Below are 25,550 nucleotides of genomic sequence, written 5' to 3'. Positions count from 1 at the left end.
GACTTTAACTCCATGGATTATAAGTGATCCCGCGACCCGAGTGCAGCATACTTGGTAGAGGTGATGAATTTCGTTTCTTGAGCTGAAATGTCACCAGACTGTCATGTGACACCGCGACCAGAAACCAAAGATGCATCAACAGCCCTTATATGATCAGATACACGAACCAGGTCTGTGCTTGGTAGAATCAAGAACTGACCATAAATCGAACGGCATGATTTGCTTTCTAATCAGGCTCACTTATCTGGATCCTCCCAACAACATGTCCCTGCAGACACCTAGCCTGTCCCTCGCCTCGACCAACAACTCAGTATCCGCCTCCTCCAGAATGCCCTCCATGGTCTCCAGTAGCTCGGGCAGTCCTTCGTGTAAGGTTGCAACTGTTGTCTCATCCAGATCCTGTAGGGCCGCCACCCCGGACAGGTACTCGGCCATCCGAGCATATGTACTCTGTGTCATTTGCGACGCTCTCAGCGGGAATCCCTTACCAGGAGGTCTGCCTACCGCCTGGACAAACGCCCAAATTACCAGGACCGAGTAGTACATTATCCAAGGGCGGTGGGGATCCGTCTCGTTTCGCATAAAATATTGGACCGCCGGGGAGTCTGGGTAGGGGGAATTCCTCCTTCTGGGATGGGGTTCAACCAGAACGCGGTACAGTAGTTTAAATGAATGCAAAATAGCATGCCGAGTAGACGATTGCTTCGCCCATGCACCCATACGCTTGACAGCATTGGTGTAGTCCCTCGTTGAGACCTTGCGGCCGAGTAGTCGCCGAGCACCCGCATACACTTGGCAGTCGATAATGTCCGCATGCAAACTAATATGCGCGAGGTGGAAAAGCAAAGAGGCGCTGTTGATGGGGCCGTTTGGGACTGGCCGATGGCCCGGTGCGTCGCTGACCGAGTCGGACATGGCAACGTCAAAAGATTCCTTCCAGCTGCCAAAAGCATTAAGAAGCATCTTGCGCCAGTTATCGTGTGTCTCGGCAGATGGACCACGAATGTCAAGCCACTTTAGGTGCGTTTCGCGGTGCGAGAGGTGCCAACTAACGCTGAGGAGGCCAGAGATGATAATCATGCGGCCAAAGGCATGCGTCCTGACTTCTTTGCCATGGAGGGCGGATTTGAGGCCGTCGAGGAAGGAGACTTGCTTGACGCCGTACATGCGGAAATTGGCATCAAGTTGACGAACGACATCAGGGCTGTTGGCCGTCCAGAGGTTGTCATCGCAGGGGAGCGGGAGGCGGATTTCGTGGGCTGCCATGTCAGCCGTATGACCAAACATGGCGGCGTGGATAATGTCCAACATGAAGGCGGCGAAGACGACGCGGTGCATGGATTCCGTTTCCGCCCATCGAACCCACCACGTGTTGGAGTCAAGGGCCATTCCCGGCGTCGGTGTAGGTCGGCCCGAACGGGTATCATCAGGTTCTCCCGGAGATTCACTGCCAGTCCTGCCTATCAGGGGGCTTCCTCTGCGTAGCAATGTTAGAAACGCGGGGTGATATATGTGTGCCCGTTCGTGCAATCGTCTTGTGCTATAGAGCTTTTCGTAGAACTCGAGAAGCAGTAATGCTTGAGCAACCCACAGCCCAACAGGGGGTGCAGAGTCGTCTGAAGTCAGAATTTCCCATCGCACGCTGCATATGATGACATCGGCAAAGGCACCGTACTCTTTTAATTGACCCGTTGTATCACGGCTTTTTAGCGAAGCGGCTCCCAGAGAAATCATGACGAGCAGCAGGAAGATTGGGCACCGATTTGGCGAGAAGGTGTGTTGGTGAACAATCGGAAGCCTCGGTGAGACGGTGTCCCAAAACTCCTTTAAGCAGTCCCTGATCATGTCGAGGTTGAGAGCCGGTAAATCGCCACCGCTCTCCTGGACCAGGTTTGGCATTAGGCATTCATACTTGGGTTGCTTTTTCCGAAAAAGCTGAAGCCAGCAGAGCAAGTCTTGTCGGCGTGACTCCGTTATCCATTCGTCCAGCATGTCGCCATGACGGTTTGTATCGTCCAATGGAGACAGACTGGTTAATGACTCGTAGTCGTAATGGATATTGTTATTAAATGTCGACTCTAGTCCGCCTTCGAGGAATGGCAGACTCGCAACACTGAAATCGTTATATGATGTTTGCGGATCAAAGAGCCACGCCGCAAAGTTGCTCTGGGCCAACTGGTCATCAGCGCCATATCCAACATTGTCAAATGCCACCATGGCAGTTGGTTCAGCGAGACCAGGGGCCTCTGACCCGTAGAAACTCTGTCTGTGCGTGATGGGCGGTTGGGGGGGAACACTCTCGTGAATAGGTGATGTCCATGGCGCCTGCGATTGGCTTTGTCTATTTGTGATGTGAGAATGTGGTAGGGAGGTAGGTGTTGGTTCAGTGTTAGATTCGGGCGTCAGCAGAATGGCTGCGTCGTGTGGTCCGGTTGTAACGGGGTGATGACTGAAACGGTGGCGGCCAGCAGCATTGTGATGTACCTTTGCTCTGTTTGGCGGCGCCGTGTGATTTCGAACTGTGTCAAAGCTGGGAATCCTGTTTCGGGGAGTGTACGAAGTAGTGTGCCGCTTCTTGTGACGGACCAGCAAGTCCAGGCGAACAAACTTCTGATCACAATCACCAATATCACACTTGAATATTTCCTTTGGGTTATCTATACTTTTGTCAGTCGCACAAAAAATGATAATAACAGTAGAACACCATAACAGTATCCATTCCGTGGGGTGCATCGCAGGGTCATGGCAGCTAAATTGGGGGTGTAGGCGTGGGGAAATGTCTTACGATTCAATTGATGGCGTTGCAAATGCTCGGCCCTTGAATAAATCTTGTCGCAACCTGGATATTCACAGGGGAAGCGTCTCGGGGCACCCTTGCGACTTGCACGCTTATATCCTCCACTGGTTGATATGGAACCCTTTAAAGGCGACATCTCTGGTGAGGCCATCCCCAGATGTTCGACTCGGCCGTCCTGCAGTGCAGCAGAAGCCGGCTCGGCATGCAGGAGAACCAAGACAATCCCGTCGAGATAAGCACCGCAATTGGCAACCCCAATCCAGAAACGTGCAGGAACGATGCAAGAATGAAGAAGCTTGGGGCAGAAGATGTTGTGTCAAGAGTCGGGTTCGGGCAGTATTGGCAGGCATTCGCGGGGTGTCACCGTCCCACGTTTTCTGGGGTGACCCCCACGTAGTCGACAATCCCCAGGAATAGACGGCAGGCGCGTCTCTTCGTTGAAAGGGGAAAAGGAGGTGGGGGCCGAGGCAACTAACTCAATGCCACCAATTTCGATTAAGGGGATTCCCCTCGCTCAGCAGGGTCCCCGGCCAAGGCCAGGAGAGATAGGCCGTTCCGGGTTGCTATCAGACACGGTGCGAGGCTAGGCCTCGTCCGAAGATAGAAATTATAACTTTGAAGTATTCTTTGGTCTGGAGCTTTTCAGAGGGAGGAGCTTGCCTCCCCTACTACTTAAGTATCCATGGTTCCCTTCGGGCATCGCCTGTCATGGATTCATGGCGACCAAATCAAGCGGCCACTATCCGATAGACTTGTTACATTACCACTCCGAGGTGAGGACACCACCTTACGAAACAGGTTTTCGCGAGAACTATTCGCCGCTTGCCAAAAGTCTGCATAGTCTACGGAATGTGCGATTAATAACACGCCAAGAGGGGATGGGCCAGTGCGCATATCCGTATAAACTGCTCAGGTCGTTGTCTCCTGCCAACAGTTCTATCCCGCTCTTGTTCCCCAAAGAAAATTTCAACTTCTGGTCCGTTTCCAGCCCGTGTCTAAATATTTTTCGGAGGATTTTCTGCATCTTCCCGTCGTCTCTTCCCGTGGCTGCTGCGTTCATCTGATTTTGCTGCTAGATCCTGGGGAAATGTAACGTATGTCTTCCCCTGGGGCGGATTGGGTCCGTCACCACCATCAGCCCCTGCTTTCTTCCTGTCGCAGTACCAAAATCTGAAAGAACCTTCCTTATTTTGGCGTCCATGTGATGTGAAAAGCCGCGTTACATTATGCAGCCTCTTCCTGCTCCTTATCATCTTCATCCCCGGCTAGCTCAATCGACTCGGCTGCATCGGCCAGACCGCTCTCCACGTTGTTGTTTTCAAGCATGCCAGCAGACTCTAGGAAATACTCGGCCACCTCCCGCTTATCGTTGAAATTGGCCAGGTCCAGCGGGACGTAATTTCTCTCATTTGCCAAGGCCGGCGAGGCACCATGGTCCATTAGAAGTTTGACGGTATCGAGATGGCCGCCAAGAGCTGCCCAGTGCAAGCCAGTGTTTCCGTGCTCGTTAGCTTCATCAATGAATGCCTGCTTTTCTTCTTTTGGCCTGCCATCGAAGCAACGAAGCAATTCCCGTGCAGTCTCTGGGGAACGACAGTTAGCGTTTCGTAATGCCAATCACGGAGAAATTCTAAAACCTCGTCATCAAGTCGGGGTCCTTCTTTCATTTCATTTCAACGTACCCAGGTGGCCATTCCCCGTTGCCATATGCAAGGCTGTTGATTTGCCTTCATCCTTGGCCGCAATCAGGATCTCGGCATGTGACACCTTCTCTCGCTCTGCTAGGGCGGCAAGAGACTCCTTCAGTTCATCACTCTCTCCAGCTCGGGCCAGGTAAATGAGATCATCGATCTCATCCTCCGATAGCGTCGGCGCCATGGTCAATTGTGCTGGATCAACGAGTGTGCAAAGGTTTCACAAAATTTTGTTTGCAGTGAGGGGACTGTGTGGTCTTTGCAGCCCCGCAGTTTTCGCACCGTAGGACCCAGCCAAGCCAGTCAGTTATCCAGCAACGTCGAAGAGTTTTTGCGGCAGGGTAGGAGGCAGGCACTGCACGCTCTTCCAGGTTAACATCAAAAGGCCAAAAGGCCAAAAAGGACCAGGTATTGCGAAACTAAAGCCGCTTGGTTCAACAGCTGTTACTAGTGCGCTACGAAGCATTCATCTCAATCTGGATTTGCGCATCCAGCCAACTGTCTAGGTTCCCCGAGTCATCCAAGAGCTGTATTTCTGCCTTGTATCCTAGCACTTGCATATACTGTAGCTCCCGCTTCAGCGATGCAATAGTGACACCGTCCTCTGTTTCAAATGCTTTGAGTGTGTCCACAATCATTTTTCGGTCTCTAAGTGTGAGGGCCACAGCAGCTGCACTATGGGCTGTGGATGAGATAATAGCTGATGTGCTACCCCATGCCGGAGAGGACTGACTGCTCCCACTATTGGAGGTGGTCTGTAGAACTGTGTCCATGGCTGCCAAGTGACTCGATCTAATGCCTAACCAGCTAACGGATGGGTTGTCAACAGTTGAATCCGTCAAGATATTACCCGATCCATGAAGATAGCAGTAGAAGATTTTGAGGCCGTCTGGATCAAAGTCTGTCAAAACAAAGATGGGTATGTTAGGCTGCCGCCTCCCCAGCAAGTGCAGAAACGACCGGGTAATCATGTCTGGATACCCTTTGGCCTACGACAATTAGTCATTCCAGTTTTGGACTGTTGGCGGTGTATTGGGTCAGGCACCGTTACTAGCAGTCCATTGCCACTGGCAGACGTTTCCCAGTAGAGCGTCGATGCGAGTGATCTGAACGTTGCCTAATTGCAGTCAGGGTTTTGGGTGTAGAGAGGAGATTTTATAAGCGATGACATACATCCTTTTCAATGACAAGAACCCACCGAAGTGACCCAGCATCAATACTCTCAATGGATCGGGAAGCTGGAATTACGACACCCTATCGCAGTTAGAGCAAGCCAAATCGACGCTGAGGATAAAAGTACCGTTTCGCTTGATGATGCATCCAATTCACCACCGTCGTTGAGGCGAATCTTCAGCGGTCCTGCCATGATACCCTTGGCTGAAGCGACCTGCTGCTGTCTCAGTCTCCCTGTGTGCAATGATTTGCTCGTACTAACAATGTTCAAGTCATCACGGTCTAGTTCGAGTGTCGTGGCTACATCATCGACTAACTCGTCGACCACCCGCTGCGTTCCAAACAGCTCCTGATGTTGATAGAAGATGTTGCTTTTTATTCGACATTAGCGTTTACGCAACGGCCTTGTAGTTTCGGCACGAACCGCTTTGTCAATACTGTGCCTGAAACGAGGGCATGATGGGATAACTGCAGAATCAAGAGAACACGAGCTAACGAGGGTGAGTCGTGAGCCAACCACAGTTTTCAGGGAGTTTAGATACCAAATCGCTGTGCTTCCTGAGCTGAGCGACCAGGGAACTGGATCTGTCTCAGAGGCACACGGCTTTGACGACGGCGTAGACCTCTGCGAGACGCGAGTGCAATACTCATTGGCTCATTGTGGAGCAGGCTGTTAATGACGGACTCGAAAACGCTTTCAATCCGTGATATCGCAGCGCCGGCATAATTCAAATGCTCCGTCGGAATAGAGCCAACGTGACTCGCTTGGTGACGGTTGGATGGCATCACAGGTGCATACGCAGCCTCCTTGCAGGGAGAAACGGTAAAGATCGACTTGATGTTGCCTGGTTCCAGGATGAGAGGGAACCTACTCTGTGCTCTGCAATGTGGCCTGATTTTGGTCATCTGCTCGTGCGGATCAAGAATAAGCCTTCAGATGCAGCAACAAAACAAGGGGCAGTCACGACGGCGCTTTGTATTGGTAATGCGGGAAGGCGGAGCCCCAGAGAGCCGCGACGGCCCCGCACTAATTTACAGTACCACGGTAGCCATGGTCCATGGACTTGATCCCGTTAAAAGGTCGAGAGGTTCGTCTCCATTGCATTGCGTCCCACGATTTCCCCCGCCTCAGGAACGCGCTCTGCCTGCTTTCCACTGCAAGCGAACATGGCCACCGCGTCAGGTCGAGACATTGGATCCGCTAGGTTGCGCAAGAGGGCCAGCGACTCGGAGCTTGGGTTTCCAGAAAAGCCCAAGATCGAGGCCAAGACGGACCCAACACGATGGCGAATGAAGGATGATGACAGCCGCCACACATGGCATTACTTGGCAACCAAGAAGGCTGCTGAAGAATGGCCGCAGAGCTACGCGGAGAAGTATTATTTGGGCTTGCCCCTGGTAAGGGCTATCATACTCTCTGCCAGTGTTTTCCTGAGCACATGATATTGAGCTGACAACTAATGCCACAGGACTTGCCAGCACTTCCAAAGCCCGAAACGCCTCTGGACTCTGCCAAGAATGCGCTCGAATTCTTCCAAAAGCTCCAGCTGCCTTCAGGCCACTGGGGGTGCGAATACGGCGGACCAATGTTCCTCCTTGCTGGTATTGTTGTGGCTTGGTACGTCACCAAGACGCCGATTCCGTCAGCATACGCAACCGCCATAAGGGACTACCTCGCGGCACGAGCCCACCCTGAGGACGGCGGCTGGGGACTGCACATTGAAGGTGAAAGCACCGTATTTGGCATCACGCTCAACTATACCGTGTTGCGCTTGGTTGGCGTCGATCCCGAGGACCCTCTCATGGTGAAGGCTCGAGGTACCTTGCACAAGCTTGGAGGAGCTGTCAACTCACCACACTGGGGCAAATTCTGGTTGGCAACCTTGGGTGTAGTAAGCTGGGACATTGTCAATCCTGTCCCGCCCGAAATTTGGCTGCTCCCAGATTGGGTGCCCATTGCACCATGGAGATGGTGGATTCACATCCGAATGGTTTTCTTGCCAATGGGATACATCTACTCAAAGAGATGGAGCTGTGAGGAGACAGATGTAATCCGTGGTTTGAAGGAAGAGCTGTTTACACAGCCCCATACAGAGATTAACTGGGCTGCGCACCGAAACAGCATTGCACCTGGTGATAACTACCACCCAAAATCGTGGCTGCTCAACACTATGAATTGGTTGATTGTCAATGTCTGGAACCCATATCTGCGCACCAACTTCATCAAGGAGCGAGCCGAACAATGGGTCAGCCAGCAGGTAGACATGGAGGATGCTAACACGGGATACGCCGATCTTGCGCCTGTAAATGCGCCGATGAACACGATTGTATGCTATATCCGAGATGGGCCTGATGCGTTCAGCACAAAACGACACATTGAACGCTTGGATGAGTACCTGTGGGTCAATGATGAGGGCATGCTCTGCAACGGCACCAATGGCGTTCAATGCTGGGATACGGCCTTCTTGATCCAGGGCGTCTTTGAGGCAGGCCTGCAAAATGACGAGCGATGGCGCCCAATGCTAACCCGCGCCCTCGAGTATTTGGAACGTCAACAGATCCGCGAAAACTGCGTCGACCAAGAAAAATGCTATCGACAACCACGGAAGGGAGGCTGGCCCTTTAGCAACAGAGACCAAGGCTATGGTGTCAGTGACTGCATCTCCGAGGCCCTGAAGGCCATTATCCTGCTTCAAAAAGTCGGTGGATTCCCTGCAGTGCTAGGAGACCAGCGCATTTTTGACGCAGTCGACACGCTGCTGCTGTACCAGAATGATAATGGGGCTCTATCATCGTACGAGGCCCGACGAGCCGGCGAGTACATGGAAATGTTCAATGCCGCCGAGGTGTTTGGCAGGATCATGATCGAGTATGACTATCCCGAATGCACTACGGCGTGCGTCACTGCGCTTTCATTGTTCAGTAAGCATTGGCCGGACTACAGAAGCAAGGAAATCAAGATTTTCATCAACAGAGCAACCAACTGGATCAAAACAAACCAGCGGGTTGACGGTAGTTGGTATGGCAGCTGGGGCATCTGTTTTACCTATGCGACCATGTTTGCACTCGAAAGCATGGCCAGCATTGGCGAGACATACTCCAATAGCAAGATTTCTCGGCGCGGCTGCGACTTTCTCATCTCCAAACAGAGAGAGGATGGCGGCTGGTCTGAAAGCTACAAGGTGCGTAACGAACGGCTTCACCATGGAAAAAAGTGCGATGCTAACTGCGGATAGGCTTGCGAAACGATGGAGTACCACGAACACCCCATGGGTTCCCTGGTGGTCCAAACTGCATTCGCGTTGATTGGTCTACTTGAAGCTGATTACCCTCATATTGAACCCTTGAAGAAGGGCATCAAATTGATCATGGAACGACAGCAAGAAAACGGGGAATGGCTCCAGGAAGCCATCGAGGGCGTTTTCAACAAGTCATGCATGATTTCGTACCCCAACTACAAGTTTACGTTTACGTTGAAGGCGTTGGGGTTGTTTGCGAAAAGGTATCCTGAAATCAAGGTGGAATTAAAATGACTGGTGCAGAAAAACTAGCTACTTAATGCGATAATATGTAATACGAATACAATGTCAGTTCCCGTTTGGGCTTGTACTAGCATTCTGAGTGTTCTTTTTGTCTGACGATGACAGACCCACACTTACTAGAGCACTAGTACGTACTCCGTACGTTACGTGTGAAGTCTGGTTGGCACCTTTCGCCCCACTCTTTTTGCTCGCCCTTCACACCTTGTAGTTGCAAGGCCCGAGGGTGCCTTGGTTGTAGTTAGGCAAACACAACCACAATCATTCATCTTTGTCTTGAGCCGCCTCCCACATCACTGCATAAAAGATACCCTTGCATCAAATTTCTTACTTTACCAACACAGCCAGTCTCCGTCTCTCTCTCTCGCATATCAGAACCGTCACGATGTCACACATCACCCAGGCCAACCAAGGCCTGGCTGCAGCCGAAGCCCAAAACTGGGATGAGGCCATCACCAAGCTCTCCAAAGCTCTACAGACCTCCACCAACCCAGCATGGCTCCTCGCGCGGTCCAAAGCTCTCATCAACGTCAAACGCTATGAGGAAGCCCTCGACGACGCCAACCTTGCCTTCCACACAGCTTATGAGCGAAACAAGCGAGACTTGATAATTGACGCCCACTACCGTCGAGCAGTAGCCTACTACCGCCTGGGGCAGTACGCCAATGCCGACTGCTGTGCCATCTATGCCATGCGTCTGGTTAAGGGTCATGCTGCACTGGACAAGGAGGATGTCAGGGCCGCCAATTCTGACCACGACGGGTTCTGGAAACCAACTGCCGCGGACGCAATGGCGGAAGCTCGCGAGGACCCCTTCAACCAGACGAAGCCGGAGGGAGCAATGTCTGCTCAACCGGCACATGTCGGTGACTGGCGGCGAGCAAGCACCCTTCGTATTCAGGCCCTCACTGCCATGAAGAAGCTGCCTGCTGATGACGAGGCCCGGAAGGCCACGGCCCATTTGGTGCCAGAGCGCAAGGAGCTTTCCACTTTGAAGGCGGGCGACAAGGACACGGAGAACACAAAGAAGAGTGAGGTTGCAGCACAGAAACCCGCCACCCCTAGCGATACCCCTCTTCGTTTGCAGGACTTCCAAACCAACACCGTCATGTCCGTGTCCATCTTCAGCAAGGGCGTCGACAAGGAGAAGCTCCAGGTAAAGTTTCTCCCAGAGTCCGTCCATTTAAACCCTCTGGTCTACCCCAACGGCGACGAGAAAGAATTCCTGCTCCAAACATTTGCCGAAATCGAGCCATCTAGCTCGGGGTACACCGTCACTCCCAGCAAAGTCGAGCTACGCCTAGTCAAAAAGTTGCCGGGAAAGTGGTCACAAGTCACAAAGGAGTCGCCAGGGACCAAGGAAGCCACAGAGAAGGACGAGGAGTATGTTGTACCTGTTCCCCCACCCCCGGTGCTGCTCTCTCGTGAACATGAAGGCTAAAAAATGGACGGCGTTTAGGTTACAAGCCCTCAAAGACGCCAGACGGCGGGCCATGGACGAGGCAGATGCCAAAACCAAGGATGAGAAACCTGTAGCGACGGCTGCCCAACCTGAAGCCAACAAGGTCAAAGCCACGACTGGTGCTGGCCCCGCCTACCCGTCTTCGTCTCGCACTGGTCCCAAGAATTGGGACAAAATCGGAGCGGATGAGGACGAGGAAGAAGAGGCTGGTGTGAATGACTTCTTTAAGAAGCTGTACAAGGATGCGACCCCAGAACAGCAGAGGGCCATGATGAAGAGCTTCGTTGAGAGCAACGGCACGAGTTTAAGCACGGACTGGAATGATGTCGGGAGCCGGACGGTAGAGACGGTTCCTCCAGAGGGGGTTGAGGCGAAGAAGTGGTAATTGCAAAGGAGCAGATATGTTGGAGAAAATACGAGGGAAAAAATAATAAGGAAGAAGAAAGGAAAGCAATGACGGGGGCGTGGATTGCTGAGGTGCTAGTAGTTGCCTGGTTTCACAATTTATGCAGTCAATGAGTTATGATGTTGATCAAATACATATAATATCACTTCATTGTCCAAGAGCCTCCTGCCTTTCCGCTTTTACTAAAAGTTTCCCTGGAACTGACGTGCGTAAGAAAGAATGGACTTTTTTTTAAGGGAGACTCTACTTATTATGTTGGTGTGTAAATACTAGGGTTCTACCTATGGATGTTTCTATACTGCTCTTTCGTCTAGGATTCATGTGAGGCTTGATCATCATACTGTGTCTATACTGCCGTGACAGCCATTTATGCCCGCATACAGCACGAGCCCCAATCTTCTTCACGACAAGGGGCCATCAAAAAAGCGTCAGCATGGCCCGTCAACCTCCTTCACCCTCCTCACCACGTCCTGCCACCACTCACTGCGGCGCAACTCCCAGTCGCCGCTCCACTCCTCACTGGTGCCCCTGTACATCTCGGCCTGGCCCTCGGGGATATACGCGGCCCTGCTCAAAAAGTCCTCCTTGGCAATGTAGGCGCCGCGCAGCCAGCGCGACCCGCCGCGGCCGGCGTCAAACGCCGTCCGCCCGTGCATGGTGCGCAGGTTGTCGAACAGCACGCACTCGCCCGGCTCCATCTTGTAGCTGTGCACGGCGGCGGCGTCGTTGACCAGGCCCTCGAACACGCGCGCGGCCTCGATCCAGCCCGTCAGGTCACGCGCCGCGCCGCCCTCGGCGTGGCCGTCCGTGTAGCCGCCCTGGAACGGCGGCGACCAGTACACGCCCGCGAAGCCGCCGTCGTCGCCCACGTCCACCACGGGCCGGTCGGCGTGGTAGAAGTGCCCGTGCTTGTCGTACTGGTAGGGCACCTTGTGCTGCGCCAGGCTGGCCATCTTGCTGCCGCTGGCGGCGACAAACGGCCACAGGAGGCGGCCGACGCGCTCGCCATCGCTGAAGAGCGACTCGCCGCCCGAGCACGAGTTGTCCATGCAGTGCAGCACCTGGATCATGGGCGGCGGCTGCAGGTAGCACAGGTCCTGGTGCAGGCCGAGGTAGCCGCTCGTGTAGGCGACGTTTTCGGCGTTGGGCTTGGCGCGCACGTCAAACGTCCGGCCGTAGAAGGTTTCGCGGATGTTGGCGATGCGCGTCGTGACGTACACGACGGACGCCTCGTCGCGCGGCACGTTCTTCAGGTAGACGATGCCCAGGCGGCAGATGTCGATGACGGCGTCCCAGAAGCGGCTGCCGCCTTGCATGAACTCGGCGTAGTCTATCTTGCGGACGAGCTTGCCCAGGGTGGCGGCGTCCCAGTACTGGACGCCTGTGCGGCGGAGAATGCTGCTCTTCGAGGCTGGGGAGGTTCGCTTGAGGGAGGAGCCGAGTTGGTGCCAGGGGAGGATCATCTCGTGGCCTGGGTATCGGGGGATGTCGTTGGAGAAGCTGATGGCTAGGCCCGAGTCGGTCGGCCGGACGGACGAAATGCCCACGTTGGGGGGGATCTCGATGCTCGCAAAGCTCTTCTGTCCGGACGAGGGGTCTTTGCATGCTGAGCAGGTACAGCTATCTCGGAGGGTAGCGGGTCTCAGAGCCCTCGGCGCCGCATCAGGTCCATCTTGGACGAAGAGGAGCTCGTCTGTCCAGGAGATTGTGACGGGGTCAGAGGCTTCAGGGTCGTAGATGAGCTGGGGTGCGCCCTGGGGGATTTCGTATTTGGGCCCGTACTTGGATGGTGAGGGAGCGGTGGCGTGAGTGACTTGGCCGGAAGGCAGGGTGAGTTTCTTGCTGCGTGAGCATGTGTTGTGGATGTTGTGGAGGAGTCGAGCTGAGAGTCGCGAGAGATGCGAGTGTTTGGTGCCGCGGATGGCGGCTCGTGGTGCCAGCATAACCAATTGGCGTTTTTCTGTCAAGGTTACCAGGCAGAGTGAATTGGTGGTGCTGGTTGAGCTCTGTAGCTCGATGAGATGGAAGACTGAGGAGAGCAAGAAAGGTGGGCAGAAGGTTCAGCTCCTCTGCCGGTATTTTGCGCATCTTAGCCATCTTGCGCTTTTGTCGCCGTGCCCTCCATCCGGACCTCGGCGCATCGCTGCCCCACGGCCGCTAGACTGGAGCTCGGGGATGTGGAGGCAGGGGCCCAGAGTCGGGGAGGAGGCAGGGTCGAGGAAACCGCCAAACACTCATGTCGCGACTCGCACGTGAACCATCATGCCACATTGCCGCACATCATATGTTGCCTTGACTTGCTTTTCTTGCCCATTTTACATTGCTTGTATTGTTACATATTCACATGCTACCGGTTGCGATTGCTCGACCAGCGCTTCACCATCACCTCCCGTACCCTGTACAGGTGTAACGCCTCTGCGAACCCCGTCTCCAGCGCCGCATCAAACTTGGGCGGCGGCGGGATGTCCACGTACACTAGTACAAGACTCTTGATGACATGAGATAACACGCGGATAACGCTGTGCAGCCAGGCCCATGTCTTTTGCGGTCCCTGCTTCCCCCTATCCTTCCACCAGGCGTCAGAGTAGGACGGCACGATGATGAGTCCGAATTCTGCGTGGTCAAATACTGGTCCTCTGGTGTACAGAAGCCAATCGACGCCAAATTTTATGCCCGCTCGCGGCACCCAGCCAAGGGATCGGAAGTGATGATACACCGCGTAGTGCACCAGGAAGCCGTCGTCCGGCCCTAGGTCCGACTCGTCAGGGCCGCCAGTCCGAGGAGGAAAGTATGAATATTGTCGGAACAGGGTGAGCATTTCCTTGGCTGTGAGGCTTTTGCCGGACGCTGGGTCAGTGACAGAGAGTGCTCCGAAACCAAATGTGAGAAAAAAAGCTTCCTCAGGCATCAGCTGGAGGTGTTCTCTGTTTACAATGACGTCCTCCGACTCTTCTGCAGATAGCTTCTTGGCTTCCTCTGCCGTGCCAGGGCCATTGAGCGCTCCATTCAACAGCCGCTTGCCTTTGCCATTGAGGGAGTGATGCGGGCTGGGCGGGTCTGCCAAGTTAAATGTAGTCGATTCCACTTTGGGTGAGAAGCGGACACTCTTTTGGCGTTTCAACGTCTTGTCCTCTGCAGAGTCACTCGATGTTTCGGACGCTGGTGGGTGTGGTGTCTCAATGACACCAATGCCACTTGACTGACCCCTCACTTGAGGACTGCCGGCTACAAACGACGCCGTACTGACAACATTAGTGTCAACAATGCCATTGCCCGTCTCAAGAATGCTTGGCGGTGCAATATCCACTGGCAACGGTATCATCACTGCCTCCATTGCGGCTCGGACGGCAATAACTGTGTCACTAACAAGCTCGGGCTTTTTGGAGGCTTCCGCAGCTGAATTGGGGAGAGAGAGCAGCTCTAGAGGGCCAGTAGGTGCAGCAAAAGCGACGGGGGACGGGGACGGCAGCAATGTTGCCGTCTTGGACTGGCTGTCAGCTTCGGCTTGTTGGGCCTCCTTCAACCGCGTCTGCCGTATGGACTCCTGTTCCAGTCTTGCTCTCTCCCATTTGGCTTGGGCTCGCTCTTCTCGCCTTTGCACAGTCAAGATCTCACTGACATGTGTTTTTTGCATCCCTCTACGGACTTGCTCCCGCTTCAACCAATTTGGCTCACTACGACTTAAGCTGCCCTTGCCGTAAAATCCTTGCTCCCACAGGGCTCTCATCGATTTTTCATCAGTGACATGGACGGAGAAGGTTTTCTTGGACCAAACACCTTGGTGGACGGCTGTCGGCTCAGCAGGAGGTGGGGCGAACACCTGCCGAAGCCATGCATAGGCAACGGCGAAGAATGATAAGGGATTATTGGGGTAGAAGGCTGGGAGAGGAAATGTCCGAATCGGGGCAGGGAGAGCATATATCTGATGGACAGAGGGACCCCGTTTTCGAGAGTCTGCGCTTTTGGTGCTGGCCTGCGCCGGAGAGGCCGTCACTTGGCCATCTTCTTTGGGGGGTTGTTGAATCTCAGCCATTTCGAGCTGGAATCATCTTGCTTGATCATGTTAGCGAATCTCATTAGATGTAACGAGATGACAGTAGAGCAAAAGGAGAAGGGGTGGTTAAAAAAATACTGCATCAGATACCGTTGTAGTCTATAATCAAGGGCAATCATCGAGGTCCAAGTGAATGGAGAGTTCCTCTAAGCACCGTAGGATAGTGTCATCATATAGCAGCGTGGACAGGGTTTGCGTAGGTCCAATTTCAAAAGAAAAGAAGGCGCATTTCACCATGGGAATGTGCCCATCGGCAGGTGAAGGCCGGGTTTCAGAGCCGCGACAGGATTGGCAAAGGCAAGACACTCGGATGAAATGGAAAAGGTCAAAACTTACTCTGTCTACCACATGGCCACGCAAGGCTGCTCGAATGAAAGACGGGCCAGTAGGACCATTCGTAGAGCAGACTGACCAAGCGGTGAAGGTTGCAGTGATGCAGGGCGGCCCTATTATGGACGTCTTTTTGTGGAAGAGACGATGGTGTCAAGATTGTGGTGTCGCAGGAAGAAGTGGAAGTTGAAATTTTATGAGGTTTGTTGTCCGACCCCTTGGCTAAACTGCGGCTACCTGCTCCACTTTTTGTATCCGACTGATGGTGAGGGCCAAGCGCCGTCCACGCGTACTCTGTAGCGAGGTACTGGCGTTCAGCGGCACCGAGGACTTGGCACAGGAACCTCCAAGGCCAGGGAGCAGATGATAGGACAGTGGTGCTGCCAGGCACATGTCAAGTCAACTGGTCGTCAGTTCCTTGCACCATCATGATAGCAGTATTCCCATCTCCCTTCTACAGTGGCCCTGGGACCACGACGCCATACCCTTGCCATTAGCCCTCAGCCCTGGTCTAGTGCTCGGCAACACCCACGGACTGCTGGGGACCGGTACGGTGACGATTGTTGCCAGGGACCACACTTGAGCCGGCGCCGACGTGGAACTCGGTTGGTGATGAGGTCAAGTTTGTTTCTGGCGTCCGAGTAATTACTACTTCACCCTGCAAGTTGCACATGTGGTGGCCCCTCGGCGGCGACGGAACAACCCAACGACGACACTTCCCAAAGTTGGAATGCACTCACCCACCCTCCTTGGTCCTGTGCTCCTACGCTCTTGCTTCACGTCACTGCTCGGGCATTAATTTTAATTTATTTCCTCCTTTCCGCTTTTCCTCCTTTTCTTTTCCTTCTTCTTCTTCTTCCACCTCCATCAACCACCGCTATCAGGCTGGACATCTGCAACGCACCCGCCACCCATTCTCGGCGTCGAGACCTCCCTCAAGGACACGCCATGCTTTCTGAGCACGCTTTGAAATGGGATCCTTCGTCGAGATTGTTGCCGTAATCTGTCTCATCTGGGCCGTCGCAGTCGTGGTTGTCCAGGGAATTGGTATTGCCGCAATGTAAGCCTGGTTCCAAGTCCCAGGTCCCATCGACACATAGGGGGGTTGGCAACGCGAATTTGCCAGCATACTAACGCCCTTTGCCGCAGTTTTCGACACTTTTCAAGAGCAGCATCGCCGTCCGTCTCCTCAAGACTCGCCCAAGATGCTCCTCCGATTACTATAATACGCCCCGTCAAAGGCCTCGAACCTCGACTCTACGAATGCATAGCATCTACATTCCAACAAGACTATCCCGCTGATAAACTGTCCGTCCGCCTGTGTGTTGAAGACGAGACTGATCCTGCCTATCCGGTATTGCAGAAGCTAGTCCACGACTTTCCATCCTTCGATGCCCAGGTTCTTGTAGAATCTCGCGACCCAATCCTGCATGGCACAAAGGGCCATGTTGACAACTTGGGCCCAAATCCCAAGGTGCGCAATATCAGCAGGGCATACCGAGAAGCCAAGGAGGGGGACATTATATGGATAATCGACTGTAATGTCTGGGTGGCAAGCGGTGTGCTCGGGCGCATGGTGGACAAGTTAATGGGATACGGACCGGCCGGAACCTCGACAACGCCCTATAAATTTGTTCACCAGATGCCACTAGTTGTTGACGTGGTGGATTACAGCCGTCCGGGGACCGAAGACAGCCAAGTGCTCTTGTCGTCGCCCTCAGAAGCTGGGGCTTCCCCCGGCACCGCGCAAGAATTCAAAGACCTCCTTACCCGCATTTTTCGTCACGGAGGTGGTCGTCTTGACGAGATGTTCATGGCAACCACGCATGTCAAGTTCTATGGCGCCATCAATTCTGTTGGTATTGTACCCTGTATTGTAGGGAAAAGCAACATGTTTCGAAAAGCGCATCTCGATCGGGTGACGACGGAATCGAGAAATCGCATGCTACGCCACGGAGACGAAAAACCAAAGGGGGTGGACTATTTTTCCTACAACATCTGCGAAGATCACCTCATTGGCGATATACTGTGGAGGTCAGCCATTCCAGGCTACTCGAATCATGGAATTGTCTGGGGTGATTTGGTCATACAACCCATGGCAGGCATGTCGATTGTCTCGTATGCCGCCCGTCGTGTTCGATGGCTACGAGCAAGAAAGTTCACAGTGCTGGCGGCCACGCTGGTGGAACCGGGCATCGAATGCTTCCTCTGCTGCGCCTACTTTGCCTTTGCCCTCACCACGCTTCCCTGGTTCCACAAGACGTTACACATCCCGCAGACCATGTCAGCCATGGCCCTGATCTGGCTCTTGGCGGCGACGGCGTGGATGCTGGTCGACTGGCAGACATTCAAGCTCCTACACTCGGGCTGGAGCGTGCGGTGCGGCCGTGATAGTCCCCAATTTGTCCGTGGCACATCACAGGCCGGTGGAATGCCCAGACGAGGATTCTGGGAATGGCTTCTGGCATGGATTGGAAGAGAAAGCCTGGCATTGCCGGTTTGGACGTGGGCTGTTTTATGCGGAACGACGGTAACATGGCGAGGCAAGTCTTTCCGAGTCAACATGGACACGTCGGTGGTTGAGGTGGCAGGAGGCGTGACGAGGAAGAGCTCACGCACGCCAGAGTTGGAGAGGTCGAGACAATCGAGCAAAGATCGGTTGGACTAGATGCTCATGGTGACGTTTGATTCTTGTCATTATTACCTACTATTGTTACTTATTACGCCTATGTGCTGTAATGACTACAAGGCATATTAATATCAGCCCAAGCAACACGGTATCAATGAGGAAGGTCCCAAGTCAAGCATTCATGGTGGATTCGTTCCTGGCCCATCATGTCCTGTCCCAGAGCTGTGGTTGGCCCCCGGCCGTAATGGCAACGGGCGTGCAATCAATCAGCGTAGACAGCATGATGGGAGGTCAAGGCCATTTCGTCAAGACCAACGACACGATATGGCTGCGTCCTGATTTTGATGGGTGAAGAGGCACCAACAGCTGGATACCAGACAGAGCAGCATAGCTCTTGGACTTGATGGCATCCTTTTGCTCCCCCGGCTTGATTTCCCCGCACATGGGCAGCCCCCAGCTGCAGGCTCGAGTGCGGATTAGGCAAGTCGGAGGGCTTGTGGCATGCAGGAAGACGCCCGGTGGTTTGCCGATCTTGCCAAATGTCGTTTTTTTCTTGCTTTTTCTTGCTCACAGTCAGCCATCATGGTGTATTGTGTATTGTGTCGTGTTGGAGGGGATTGCGGCGGCGAATAGCGATGCTCGATGATGCTGGATAATACTGGTCTGGTTGGACGATGCGCAAGGATGACGGTCGTGCCGCGGGGGAAACGAGACGAAAGACGTGACGGCGACGACGAAACGGGGTCCCCTGGCTTCGCTGGGCTTTTTTTTACGTCGGCGGCCGGCGGGTGGCTTTTTGGTGGTGGATTTGTGCCGTTTTGGCGCGGCGCCACCTTTTGGCTGAACGGTCTCTGTTCTGCGGGCTGTGAGAACATATCATGGATGCTTCTACGGGGCAGCAGGTGTCACGTCTGCGGAGGATATCTCGCGCTGGGCCTTTCCGGAACATGGTCACGGGTTGAGCCGATGTAACCGTGGAGCAGCCGAAACAACAACTACAGATGTACTTACACACGACACAACGACCAACAGAAAAGAGGGGGAACATGCTCGATTCGGAACGACGCCGAACTCGCCGTTTGGAGAAACACCTGACTGATCTGATTATTCGGCCCTGGGCATTGTTCCCCCGCAAGTTTGTACGACGGGGTCCCGTTCGGAGCACGCGAGCAGACGCGCAGACTAGCCAGACTATCTGATGCGGAGTCTGTGAGACAAGAGACATTGCCGTTTTGCAGCAAGGCATTTTGTTCCGCATATTTGAAGAATGGCCCCGGCCAACAAAAAAGAAGAAAAGATCCCCGGGGAGGTTCTTTCCCCGGACCAAGGGACTCTCACTTGCACGATATATTCCACGCGCCATCATCCAGCCATCTTTGGAACACGGCCAAGAATAACGTACATGGTCGGCGCAGACGCATAAAACAGACATGGCGGCGGAAGAAGAAAAGGCAGCCGTCGTCCAAACGCACGTCTCCCTGCCGTCCGGCGACGCTGAGAAGAACCCGGGCGCGTCCTCGACGCTCAACTATGGCGACCAGATCCCGGCGGAGCTGCTCGAGACGCTGGCGCCCAACGGCGAGGCCGACTTCATCCTGGACAAGATCAACTCGATGCCCGAGGAGGAGGCGCTGGCCATTGTCGCCGAGTCGCTGGCCTTCCACGCCGACGACTGGAACTTCCCGTCCGACATGAGGGAGCGCATGAGCCGCCTGCTGCGCCTGGGGCCCAAGGGCTACGGCGACTTGTACGGCCGCGACCTGCGCGTCGACGCCGTCATGATGAAGTGGTCCAGCCCGTATCCCGGCGTGCGCGCCGTTGCGAGCCCCCTCGACGACCCTGAGGTGCCCATTGAGACGGCGAGGGCGTACTTTTTGGGCATTGGGTGGGCGGTGGTTGGGACCTTTATGTCGACGTTTTTCAACAGTCGCTTTCCGGGGATTAGTACGTTGGCTTCTTTTCTTTTTTCCCTTTTCGTCTTGTATACGAGATGAGCTTCTTGCCTAAAATCTGCTTCCTCATCATCATCATCCACACCCAACTTGCAATGACGGCGAAATGACTTACCATACCGCTCCCTTCCTCTACAGGCCTCAGCAACTCCGTCATCCAGATCCTGCTCTTCCCGTGCGGCAGGGCCCTCGAGACCGTGCTGCCGGACTGGGGCGTGCGCGTGTTCGGGACGCGGCACTCGCTCAACCCGGGCCCGTGGACGTTCAAGGAGCAAATGTTCGCCACCATCACCTTCAACATCGCCATCTACACGACCAACAGCTACGGCATGATCCTGGTGCAGCGGTCGCCCGTCTACTACGGGCTGGCCTTTGTCGACTTTGGCTACCAGCTCACGCTGACGCTGTTCGTGCAGCTCATGGGCATGGGGCTGGCCGGCTACCTGCGCCGCTTCTCCGTGTATCCCGTCAAGGCGCTGTGGCCGACGCTCATGCCCGTCATCGCCATGAACCGCGCCCTCACCAAGCCCGAGCCGCGCGAGAGCGTCGACGGCTGGACCGTCTCGCGCTACCGCTTCTTCCTCGCCGCCGCGGCCTCCATGTTCGCCTACTACTGGCTGCCGGGCTACCTCTTCACCGCGCTCTCGCAGTTCAACTGGATGACGTGGATCGCCCCGGACAACTTCAACCTCGCCGTGCTGACGGGCTCCAACATGGGCCTGGGCCTGCTCAACCCCGTCACCACGTTTGACTGGAACGTCGCCACCTCGTCCTACGCCGCGCTCGCCCAGCCCTTCTTCTCCACGTGCACCATGTACGTCGGCAGCCTGCTCGGCGGCCTCGCCATCCTCGCCATCTTCTACACCAACATGTACCACACGGGCTACCTGCCCGTCAACTCGTCCTCGGCCTTTGCCAACGACGGGAAGCCCTACGTCGTGCGCAGGATTGTCGTCGGCAACCGCCTCGACCTCGAAAAGTACCAGGCCTACTCGCCGCCCTTCTACTCGGCCGGCTACGTCCTCACCGTCGGCGCCAACTTTGCCTTTTACCCCGTCTACTTCCTCTACGTCATGGTCAACCAGTGGAGGACGATTGGCAAGGCCTACGTCGACTTCTACAAGGGCCTGCGCCACGGCAAGGGCAACTACGAGGACGCCATGGACGTGCACAACCGCGAGATGGCAAAGTACAGCGAGGTCCCCGACTGGTGGTTCCTCGTCATCTTTGCCGGCGCCATTGTCGTGAGCGTCGTCTGGGCCCGGATCTACCCCGTCGACGTGCCCGTCTGGCTCGTCTTCCTCGTCGTCGCCGTCAACCTGGTGTTTGCCGTGCCCCTGTCCTTCCTGTCCGCCACGACGGGCACCAACCTGGGCCTCGGGTCGCTCATCCAGATCATCACGGGCTTCCTGCTGCCCAACAACCCCAACGCCTTCTTGTTTGGGCAGACTCTGGGGAGCTGGGCGCTGGCCGGGTACGGCGACAACTACGTCCAGGACCAGAAGATGGCGCACTACTGCAAGATTGCGCCGCGCGCCGTCTTCCGGAGCCAGATTGGCACCATTGTCATTACCTGCTTCGTCGCCGTCGCCACGCAAAACTTCATCCTCAACAACGTCGAGGGCCTGTGCACGCCGGACCAGCCGAGCCGCTTTACCTGCGCCGGCGACGGCGCTCCCCTCTACGCCAACTCCCTCATGTGGGGGCTCCTGGGCTCCGAGCGCATGTTCAACTCGGTCTATCCCTTGTTCAAGTGGTGTTTTCTCATCGGGGCCGTCGTCGCCGTCGTCTTCCTCGTCGGCCAGGGCCTGGGGCCGAAATACCTGCCGGGGTTGCGGCAGAGGATTCGCTCCAGAATGTCTCCCGCGCGCTTCCGTCGCCTCGACCGCACCTTGTTCCGCCTCGTCGCTTCCCTCATGTGGCTGAACCCGGTGCTCATCATCCAGGGCATTCAGCACTGGGCTCCGTCCAACTTGGCCTACAAGACGCCCGGCTTCATCCTGTCGTTCATCTTCATGTACTGGCTGCCTCGACATCGCTTGGCTTGGTGGTCCAAGTACAACTACGTCCTGTCTGCTGCATTGACGGCCGGTCTCGCCGTCAGCGCCTTGGTCATGTTCTTTGCGGTTGGCTATCACCCCAAGAGCTTGGAATGGTGGGGAAATACCGTGAGCACTGCTGGTATTGATGGCCAGCAGGTGGGATGGCTGCCCATCCCCGAGAGAGGGTACTTTGGACCTGAGAAGGGCCATTTTCCGTAAAGACTTTTTTTTTTTTGGCGCAGGAGTGGTTTGATAGTACCTGTTACAGTTTCTTCTTTCTTTTCACTGCGGGCGTCTCCGTCTTTCTTTTTTTGGTTCTCGGTCTTGGCAAAATACTATAATAAGCGACGGATATAGTTGCGGAGGCTATACCTGTCGCACGGGTTTCCTTTTCTGTGCTTTGTGTCACAGCCTGTGACTGTCAAGTATTCGTAGACTATAGTTTCGCCTCTTCGTTTCATGATGCAAGCCGCGACAACTCATATCTCTATTTTACGCAACTTTCATCGTCAGCAGTGTTTTGCCTTGATACAGCACCGTGTCTGACTCAGGCATGGGATCATGTGGTTTTTGGCGTCTGATCACCAAGTTAACCTTTTTTTAATGAGCACTTGTCGTTCGATATTCGCGTTGTTGCACGAAAATAAACTACAGCTGAAAGAAACGTAGGGCGTTCGTGTCATGACGCTAGTCATTTCATTCCGATGCGTTCCTCCACATCGGAACCGTGGTGTTGGCAAGTTTGACCGGGGATCCATGGCCATTTTGATTGTCCAACAGAGACTGCTTCCCCAGCTGAAGCATTGAACACCAATGGCCACATCTCCAACTCGCATGCGGAGAACAATGCAAAGTAAGTCCTGTGGGTCCCAATCATAATTGCCGTATTATGTCGCAGGTCCAATTCATCAGGATGTAACACTGTTACCAGCATGTTGGTCGATGAGGTTTTATGAAGCTAGCGGAGGCGGGATGCGACAGTCGGTGCACATCGACTAATGTTGCTTTGGACCGTCGTCTACCTCCCAACACTTGAAGTCCAAGTCTGGCATGGCTGTTGCCAGTCAGGTGATGCCATGGGAATGTCCAAGATGTCTCTTCTGCGAGTTACGCCTGCATGTGCTGGCCATTCTGCGCCGAGGTCTATCAGATAGTAATCAATATCCGCAAAGCAACTGCCGAGGCGCCACATCGTCGATGAGCGACGCCAACATGGCTTCCTAGAATGGCCGTGTCTCCAGTCTCAGCGTACTTGATAGCAAAAGTTCAAAGCCGTCGCATAATACTTGTCCCCATCTCAATGGTCACATGAGCTGTGACTCGGAGGTCAGGGGAGTCAATCACCTGCGACTTTTCCTTGCTCAACTCCATCGTACGCGCGCCTTGGTCTCCGTATAATATTGTTCGGCATTGAATCCCCTTTGTCATGGAGACACATGATTCTTGCTCTCATCAAGAGGAGCAACATGTATGCACATACATACAATACACACGCACAAAATCGTACGATACCAATCAGGCTGCTTCAGACTGTTTGGCTTCTTCCCCTTTCTGGTGCCAAGCCAGGTCGGCTTTCAGGCACACAATGATAGCAGCTGCCCTATGGTGCAAAACACGGTCAACTCACACACCAGAGAACAACAGAACCCCGTCTTATTTTCTCTCTAGTGTGCAAATCATCGGAATCATGCGGAGAAATGACGCACATGCCACACATTCTCTTCCACAGAAACGGACCAACACAGCGTGAACATGTCGGTAGATAGCGACGATGGCAAATGTGGGTTTGCCAAAATCCCAAGGATCAGGCTTCTTGGCAAAAAGATGGCCTGGGTGCTGAGATATACTGTACAAGCCCCGTCCGGCATCTTCCCCCGGCTTGGTCGAGACTCGAAACTTTAGACTTGTCGACTTGGGGCCCGAGGGAAGCAACGAAATAATTCGACTCGATGATATGTAAATCATGTAGAAGAATTTAGCCCTAGCGCTAGCGAAAGGAAACCTGCAACCAAAGGCAAGCCTCCCAACGCATTTTCAAGCTTACCCATACGTCTGGGCATATTGTAGAGATTCTCTTCAGAACGGAAGCCACATACGGGGAAGCATGCAGGGAAAAATACGGGGTAGCGGACCAGGGCTTTGGGGGTGGAACGTGGCCAAAATGAGCCAATTCCAAGTCCGTTGGCTAGACGGAGCATTGCAAAGAGCCATGTCCATCAATCATTTCATCCCACTGCTCCAGTTTGCAGGGGTTTACACTTGACCAACTGACTCGGCACCATGGCAGTAACCAACAGACTACCGTCAACTGATGGCGCTAAGCACCACGACGTATCCAAGACGCGGGTCGATCTCCAACGAGAGAAATCGTGGGCGCCTCTTCCATGTTGTTTTAGACGGACACTCGGTGGAGTTTCAACCGGACACGAATGGTTGGCTCAGACGCTGGCTAACTGTTTCTCCTTGTACTCGCATGGGAGCAAGGTCATGTTGCCCCGTACTTGGCATAGTCGGGGTCCATTGCAACCTCGCCATGCGAATGTCATCGTGTCGCAACCGGTAGCACGGACAGGCGTCATGTCTCTAGAGTCTACTCGGTAACGTCTTTTGATGTCCAGCAGAAGTCGATCCGGGTGCGTGGTCGATGCCGCGTACCAAGATGCCACTTCGCCGGCCACCAGAACGATATCATGACGGCCAAATGCCGATCTTCTGAGCAGATGGCTGCATGGAGGCGCTGTGCCATCCGCAGCCACGTTCCTACCGAGTCCACCAACCACCTCTCAGAGTCTTCACCACCCGTGCCAGGATACGGAGTAGATGGGGTCTGTTAGCTTGGTGGCTTCCAACATCTCCACGACCCCATGATTGCAAGGGGGTCGGCGCAAAGAGAACCGAGCGGGGTCAAGCAGGAGCTTTGTCTCGGGCGGGGTCCCAAGCTGCGGCAGCCTGTTGTTAAGCTTATTGCTTAAACATGAATCCCAAGTGCGAGCCAGCGCATCAAGCAGCGTCGCGATTTGGGTGGCGGCTTCGGGTGCAACGTGGAACCCTCAACCGTCTTGCCATCGCGTCCCTTTTTCGCTTTTACTTGTCTCTGAACACTCGAAACCAGATGGTCTTTGCACTTGACCCGTCGGGAGAAGCATTCGGTGAACCGTGACACTTGCCACATAGTCTCCTTTTATTCCAGCCAACAGGCACGGAATACCCTCTCCGGTTCCGGGGAGCGTAGGCCAAGAGTTTTCAGTCGTTGGGGACTTCTTCTGCCCTCAATGGAGCTGATGGTGTCTGATGTCCCCCACACCACATCTCTCCATTACTCCAGCTGACCAGTGGTTCTTGATTCGCTCCGTGTCCTGTCTCAAAGGAGGAATTGCTTTTTTGCATGATATCAAATTCAGTGTTGGCCTGCCGTCCACACACCTCCATTTCATTTGCCCCGTGTCCCCCCCCCCCCCCCCCCCCCCCCCGG

The 25,550-nt window shown here is 54.4% G+C and overlaps 10 protein-coding genes across 12 annotated transcripts; 4 read left to right on the top strand and 6 right to left on the bottom strand.

Moving 5' to 3' along the window:
* Nucleotides 1-240: 240 nt before the first annotated feature.
* Nucleotides 241-2,933, bottom strand: J3458_001536 (uncharacterized protein; the record flags this gene model as incomplete). Its single annotated transcript, XM_007812220.2, has 2 exons — nucleotides 241-2,657; nucleotides 2,786-2,933. The coding sequence occupies 2 exons, from the start codon at nucleotides 2,931-2,933 to the stop codon at nucleotides 241-243; spliced, it is 2,565 nt and encodes an 854-aa protein (XP_007810411.2).
* A 1,088-nt stretch (nucleotides 2,934-4,021) lies between these two features.
* On the bottom strand, nucleotides 4,022-4,675 carry YAR1_1 (ankyrin repeat-containing protein; the record flags this gene model as incomplete). The annotated part of the gene is made up of 2 exons (XM_007812219.1): nucleotides 4,022-4,380; nucleotides 4,480-4,675. 2 exons carry the CDS (start codon nucleotides 4,673-4,675, stop codon nucleotides 4,022-4,024), a joined length of 555 nt encoding a protein of 184 aa, XP_007810410.1.
* Nucleotides 4,676-4,714: 39 nt separating this feature from the next.
* Nucleotides 4,715-6,590, bottom strand: SPO11_1 (endodeoxyribonuclease). The gene is made up of 5 exons (XM_066116774.1): nucleotides 6,207-6,590; nucleotides 5,792-6,155; nucleotides 5,665-5,745; nucleotides 5,537-5,608; nucleotides 4,715-5,480 (listed from the first exon to the last, which is right to left on the bottom strand). Exons 2-5 carry the CDS (start codon nucleotides 5,855-5,857, stop codon nucleotides 4,947-4,949), a joined length of 753 nt encoding a protein of 250 aa, XP_065978660.1. The 5' UTR covers nucleotides 5,858-6,155; nucleotides 6,207-6,590; the 3' UTR covers nucleotides 4,715-4,946.
* Nucleotides 6,591-6,722: 132 nt separating this feature from the next.
* On the top strand, nucleotides 6,723-9,261 carry J3458_001533 (uncharacterized protein). Of its 2 annotated transcripts, XM_007812218.2 has the most exons (3): nucleotides 6,723-7,062; nucleotides 7,134-8,846; nucleotides 8,901-9,261. In XM_007812218.2, exons 1-3 carry the CDS (start codon nucleotides 6,832-6,834, stop codon nucleotides 9,195-9,197), a joined length of 2,241 nt encoding a protein of 746 aa, XP_007810409.2. In that variant the 5' UTR covers nucleotides 6,723-6,831; the 3' UTR covers nucleotides 9,198-9,261. The 2 variants fall into 2 exon arrangements, with proteins under 2 accessions (XP_007810409.2, XP_065978659.1); XM_066116773.1 differs by having other exon boundaries at nucleotides 6,723-8,846.
* Nucleotides 9,262-9,464: 203 nt separating this feature from the next.
* On the top strand, nucleotides 9,465-11,232 carry J3458_001532 (uncharacterized protein). 2 transcript variants are annotated; one of them, XM_066116772.1, is made up of 2 exons: nucleotides 9,473-10,586; nucleotides 10,663-11,232. In XM_066116772.1, the coding sequence occupies exons 1-2, from the start codon at nucleotides 9,589-9,591 to the stop codon at nucleotides 11,048-11,050; spliced, it is 1,386 nt and encodes a 461-aa protein (XP_065978658.1). In that variant the 5' UTR covers nucleotides 9,473-9,588; the 3' UTR covers nucleotides 11,051-11,232. The 2 variants fall into 2 exon arrangements, with proteins under 2 accessions (XP_065978657.1, XP_065978658.1); XM_066116771.1 differs by having other exon boundaries at nucleotides 9,465-11,232.
* A 267-nt stretch (nucleotides 11,233-11,499) lies between these two features.
* Nucleotides 11,500-13,014, bottom strand: J3458_001531 (uncharacterized protein; the record flags this gene model as incomplete). Its single annotated transcript, XM_007812217.2, has 1 exon — nucleotides 11,500-13,014. The coding sequence occupies one exon, from the start codon at nucleotides 13,012-13,014 to the stop codon at nucleotides 11,500-11,502; it is 1,515 nt and encodes a 504-aa protein (XP_007810408.1).
* A 404-nt stretch (nucleotides 13,015-13,418) lies between these two features.
* SEN2_1 (tRNA splicing endonuclease subunit sen2) lies at nucleotides 13,419-15,104 on the bottom strand (the record flags this gene model as incomplete). Its single annotated transcript, XM_007812216.1, has 1 exon — nucleotides 13,419-15,104. One exon carries the CDS (start codon nucleotides 15,102-15,104, stop codon nucleotides 13,419-13,421), a length of 1,686 nt encoding a protein of 561 aa, XP_007810407.1.
* Nucleotides 15,105-15,800: 696 nt separating this feature from the next.
* On the top strand, nucleotides 15,801-18,230 carry HSX11_1 (Ceramide glucosyltransferase). The gene is made up of 2 exons (XM_007812215.2): nucleotides 15,801-16,515; nucleotides 16,605-18,230. Exons 1-2 carry the CDS (start codon nucleotides 16,427-16,429, stop codon nucleotides 18,121-18,123), a joined length of 1,608 nt encoding a protein of 535 aa, XP_007810406.2. The 5' UTR covers nucleotides 15,801-16,426; the 3' UTR covers nucleotides 18,124-18,230.
* A 1,284-nt stretch (nucleotides 18,231-19,514) lies between these two features.
* OPT6_1 (oligopeptide transporter 6) lies at nucleotides 19,515-25,490 on the top strand (the record flags this gene model as incomplete). The annotated part of the gene is made up of 2 exons (XM_007812214.2): nucleotides 19,515-20,028; nucleotides 20,175-25,490. The coding sequence occupies 2 exons, from the start codon at nucleotides 19,515-19,517 to the stop codon at nucleotides 22,295-22,297; spliced, it is 2,637 nt and encodes an 878-aa protein (XP_007810405.1). The 3' UTR covers nucleotides 22,298-25,490.
* J3458_001527 (uncharacterized protein) lies at nucleotides 23,732-24,043 on the bottom strand (the record flags this gene model as incomplete). Its single annotated transcript, XM_066116770.1, has 1 exon — nucleotides 23,732-24,043. One exon carries the CDS (start codon nucleotides 24,041-24,043, stop codon nucleotides 23,732-23,734), a length of 312 nt encoding a protein of 103 aa, XP_065978656.1.
* Nucleotides 25,491-25,550: the final 60 nt, after the last annotated feature.

The sequence above is a fragment of the Metarhizium acridum genome (genome assembly GCF_019434415.1).
Source record: "Metarhizium acridum strain ARSEF 324 chromosome Unknown scaffold_1, whole genome shotgun sequence".
Classification (NCBI taxonomy): domain Eukaryota; kingdom Fungi; phylum Ascomycota; class Sordariomycetes; order Hypocreales; family Clavicipitaceae; genus Metarhizium; species Metarhizium acridum.
This window is presented reverse-complemented; position numbering and strand designations above follow the sequence as displayed.

Bases quoted from the DNA above. Each gene is read 5' to 3' on its own strand.
- HSX11_1 (XM_007812215.2), top strand. From the start codon at position 16,427: ATGGGATCCTTCGTCGAGATTGTTGCCGTAATCTGTCTCATCTGGGCC. The intron at 16,516-16,604 runs GTAAGCCTGGTT...CCTTTGCCGCAG, and splicing joins GGAATTGGTATTGCCGCAAT to TTTTCGACACTTTTCAAGAG.
- J3458_001533 (XM_007812218.2), top strand. From the start codon at position 6,832: ATGGCCACCGCGTCAGGTCGAGACATTGGATCCGCTAGGTTGCGCAAG. The intron at 7,063-7,133 runs GTAAGGGCTATC...CTAATGCCACAG, and splicing joins ATTATTTGGGCTTGCCCCTG to GACTTGCCAGCACTTCCAAA. The intron at 8,847-8,900 runs GTGCGTAACGAA...AACTGCGGATAG, and splicing joins GCTGGTCTGAAAGCTACAAG to GCTTGCGAAACGATGGAGTA.
- SPO11_1 (XM_066116774.1), bottom strand. From the start codon at position 5,857: ATGGCAGGACCGCTGAAGATTCGCCTCAACGACGGTGGTGAATTGGAT. The intron at 5,609-5,664 runs GTATGTCATCGC...GACTGCAATTAG, and splicing joins TTCTTGTCATTGAAAAGGAT to GCAACGTTCAGATCACTCGC. The intron at 5,481-5,536 runs GTGCCTGACCCA...TAATTGTCGTAG, and splicing joins GCAATGGACTGCTAGTAACG to GCCAAAGGGTATCCAGACAT.
- J3458_001532 (XM_066116772.1), top strand. From the start codon at position 9,589: ATGTCACACATCACCCAGGCCAACCAAGGCCTGGCTGCAGCCGAAGCC. The intron at 10,587-10,662 runs GTATGTTGTACC...GACGGCGTTTAG, and splicing joins GCCACAGAGAAGGACGAGGA to GTTACAAGCCCTCAAAGACG.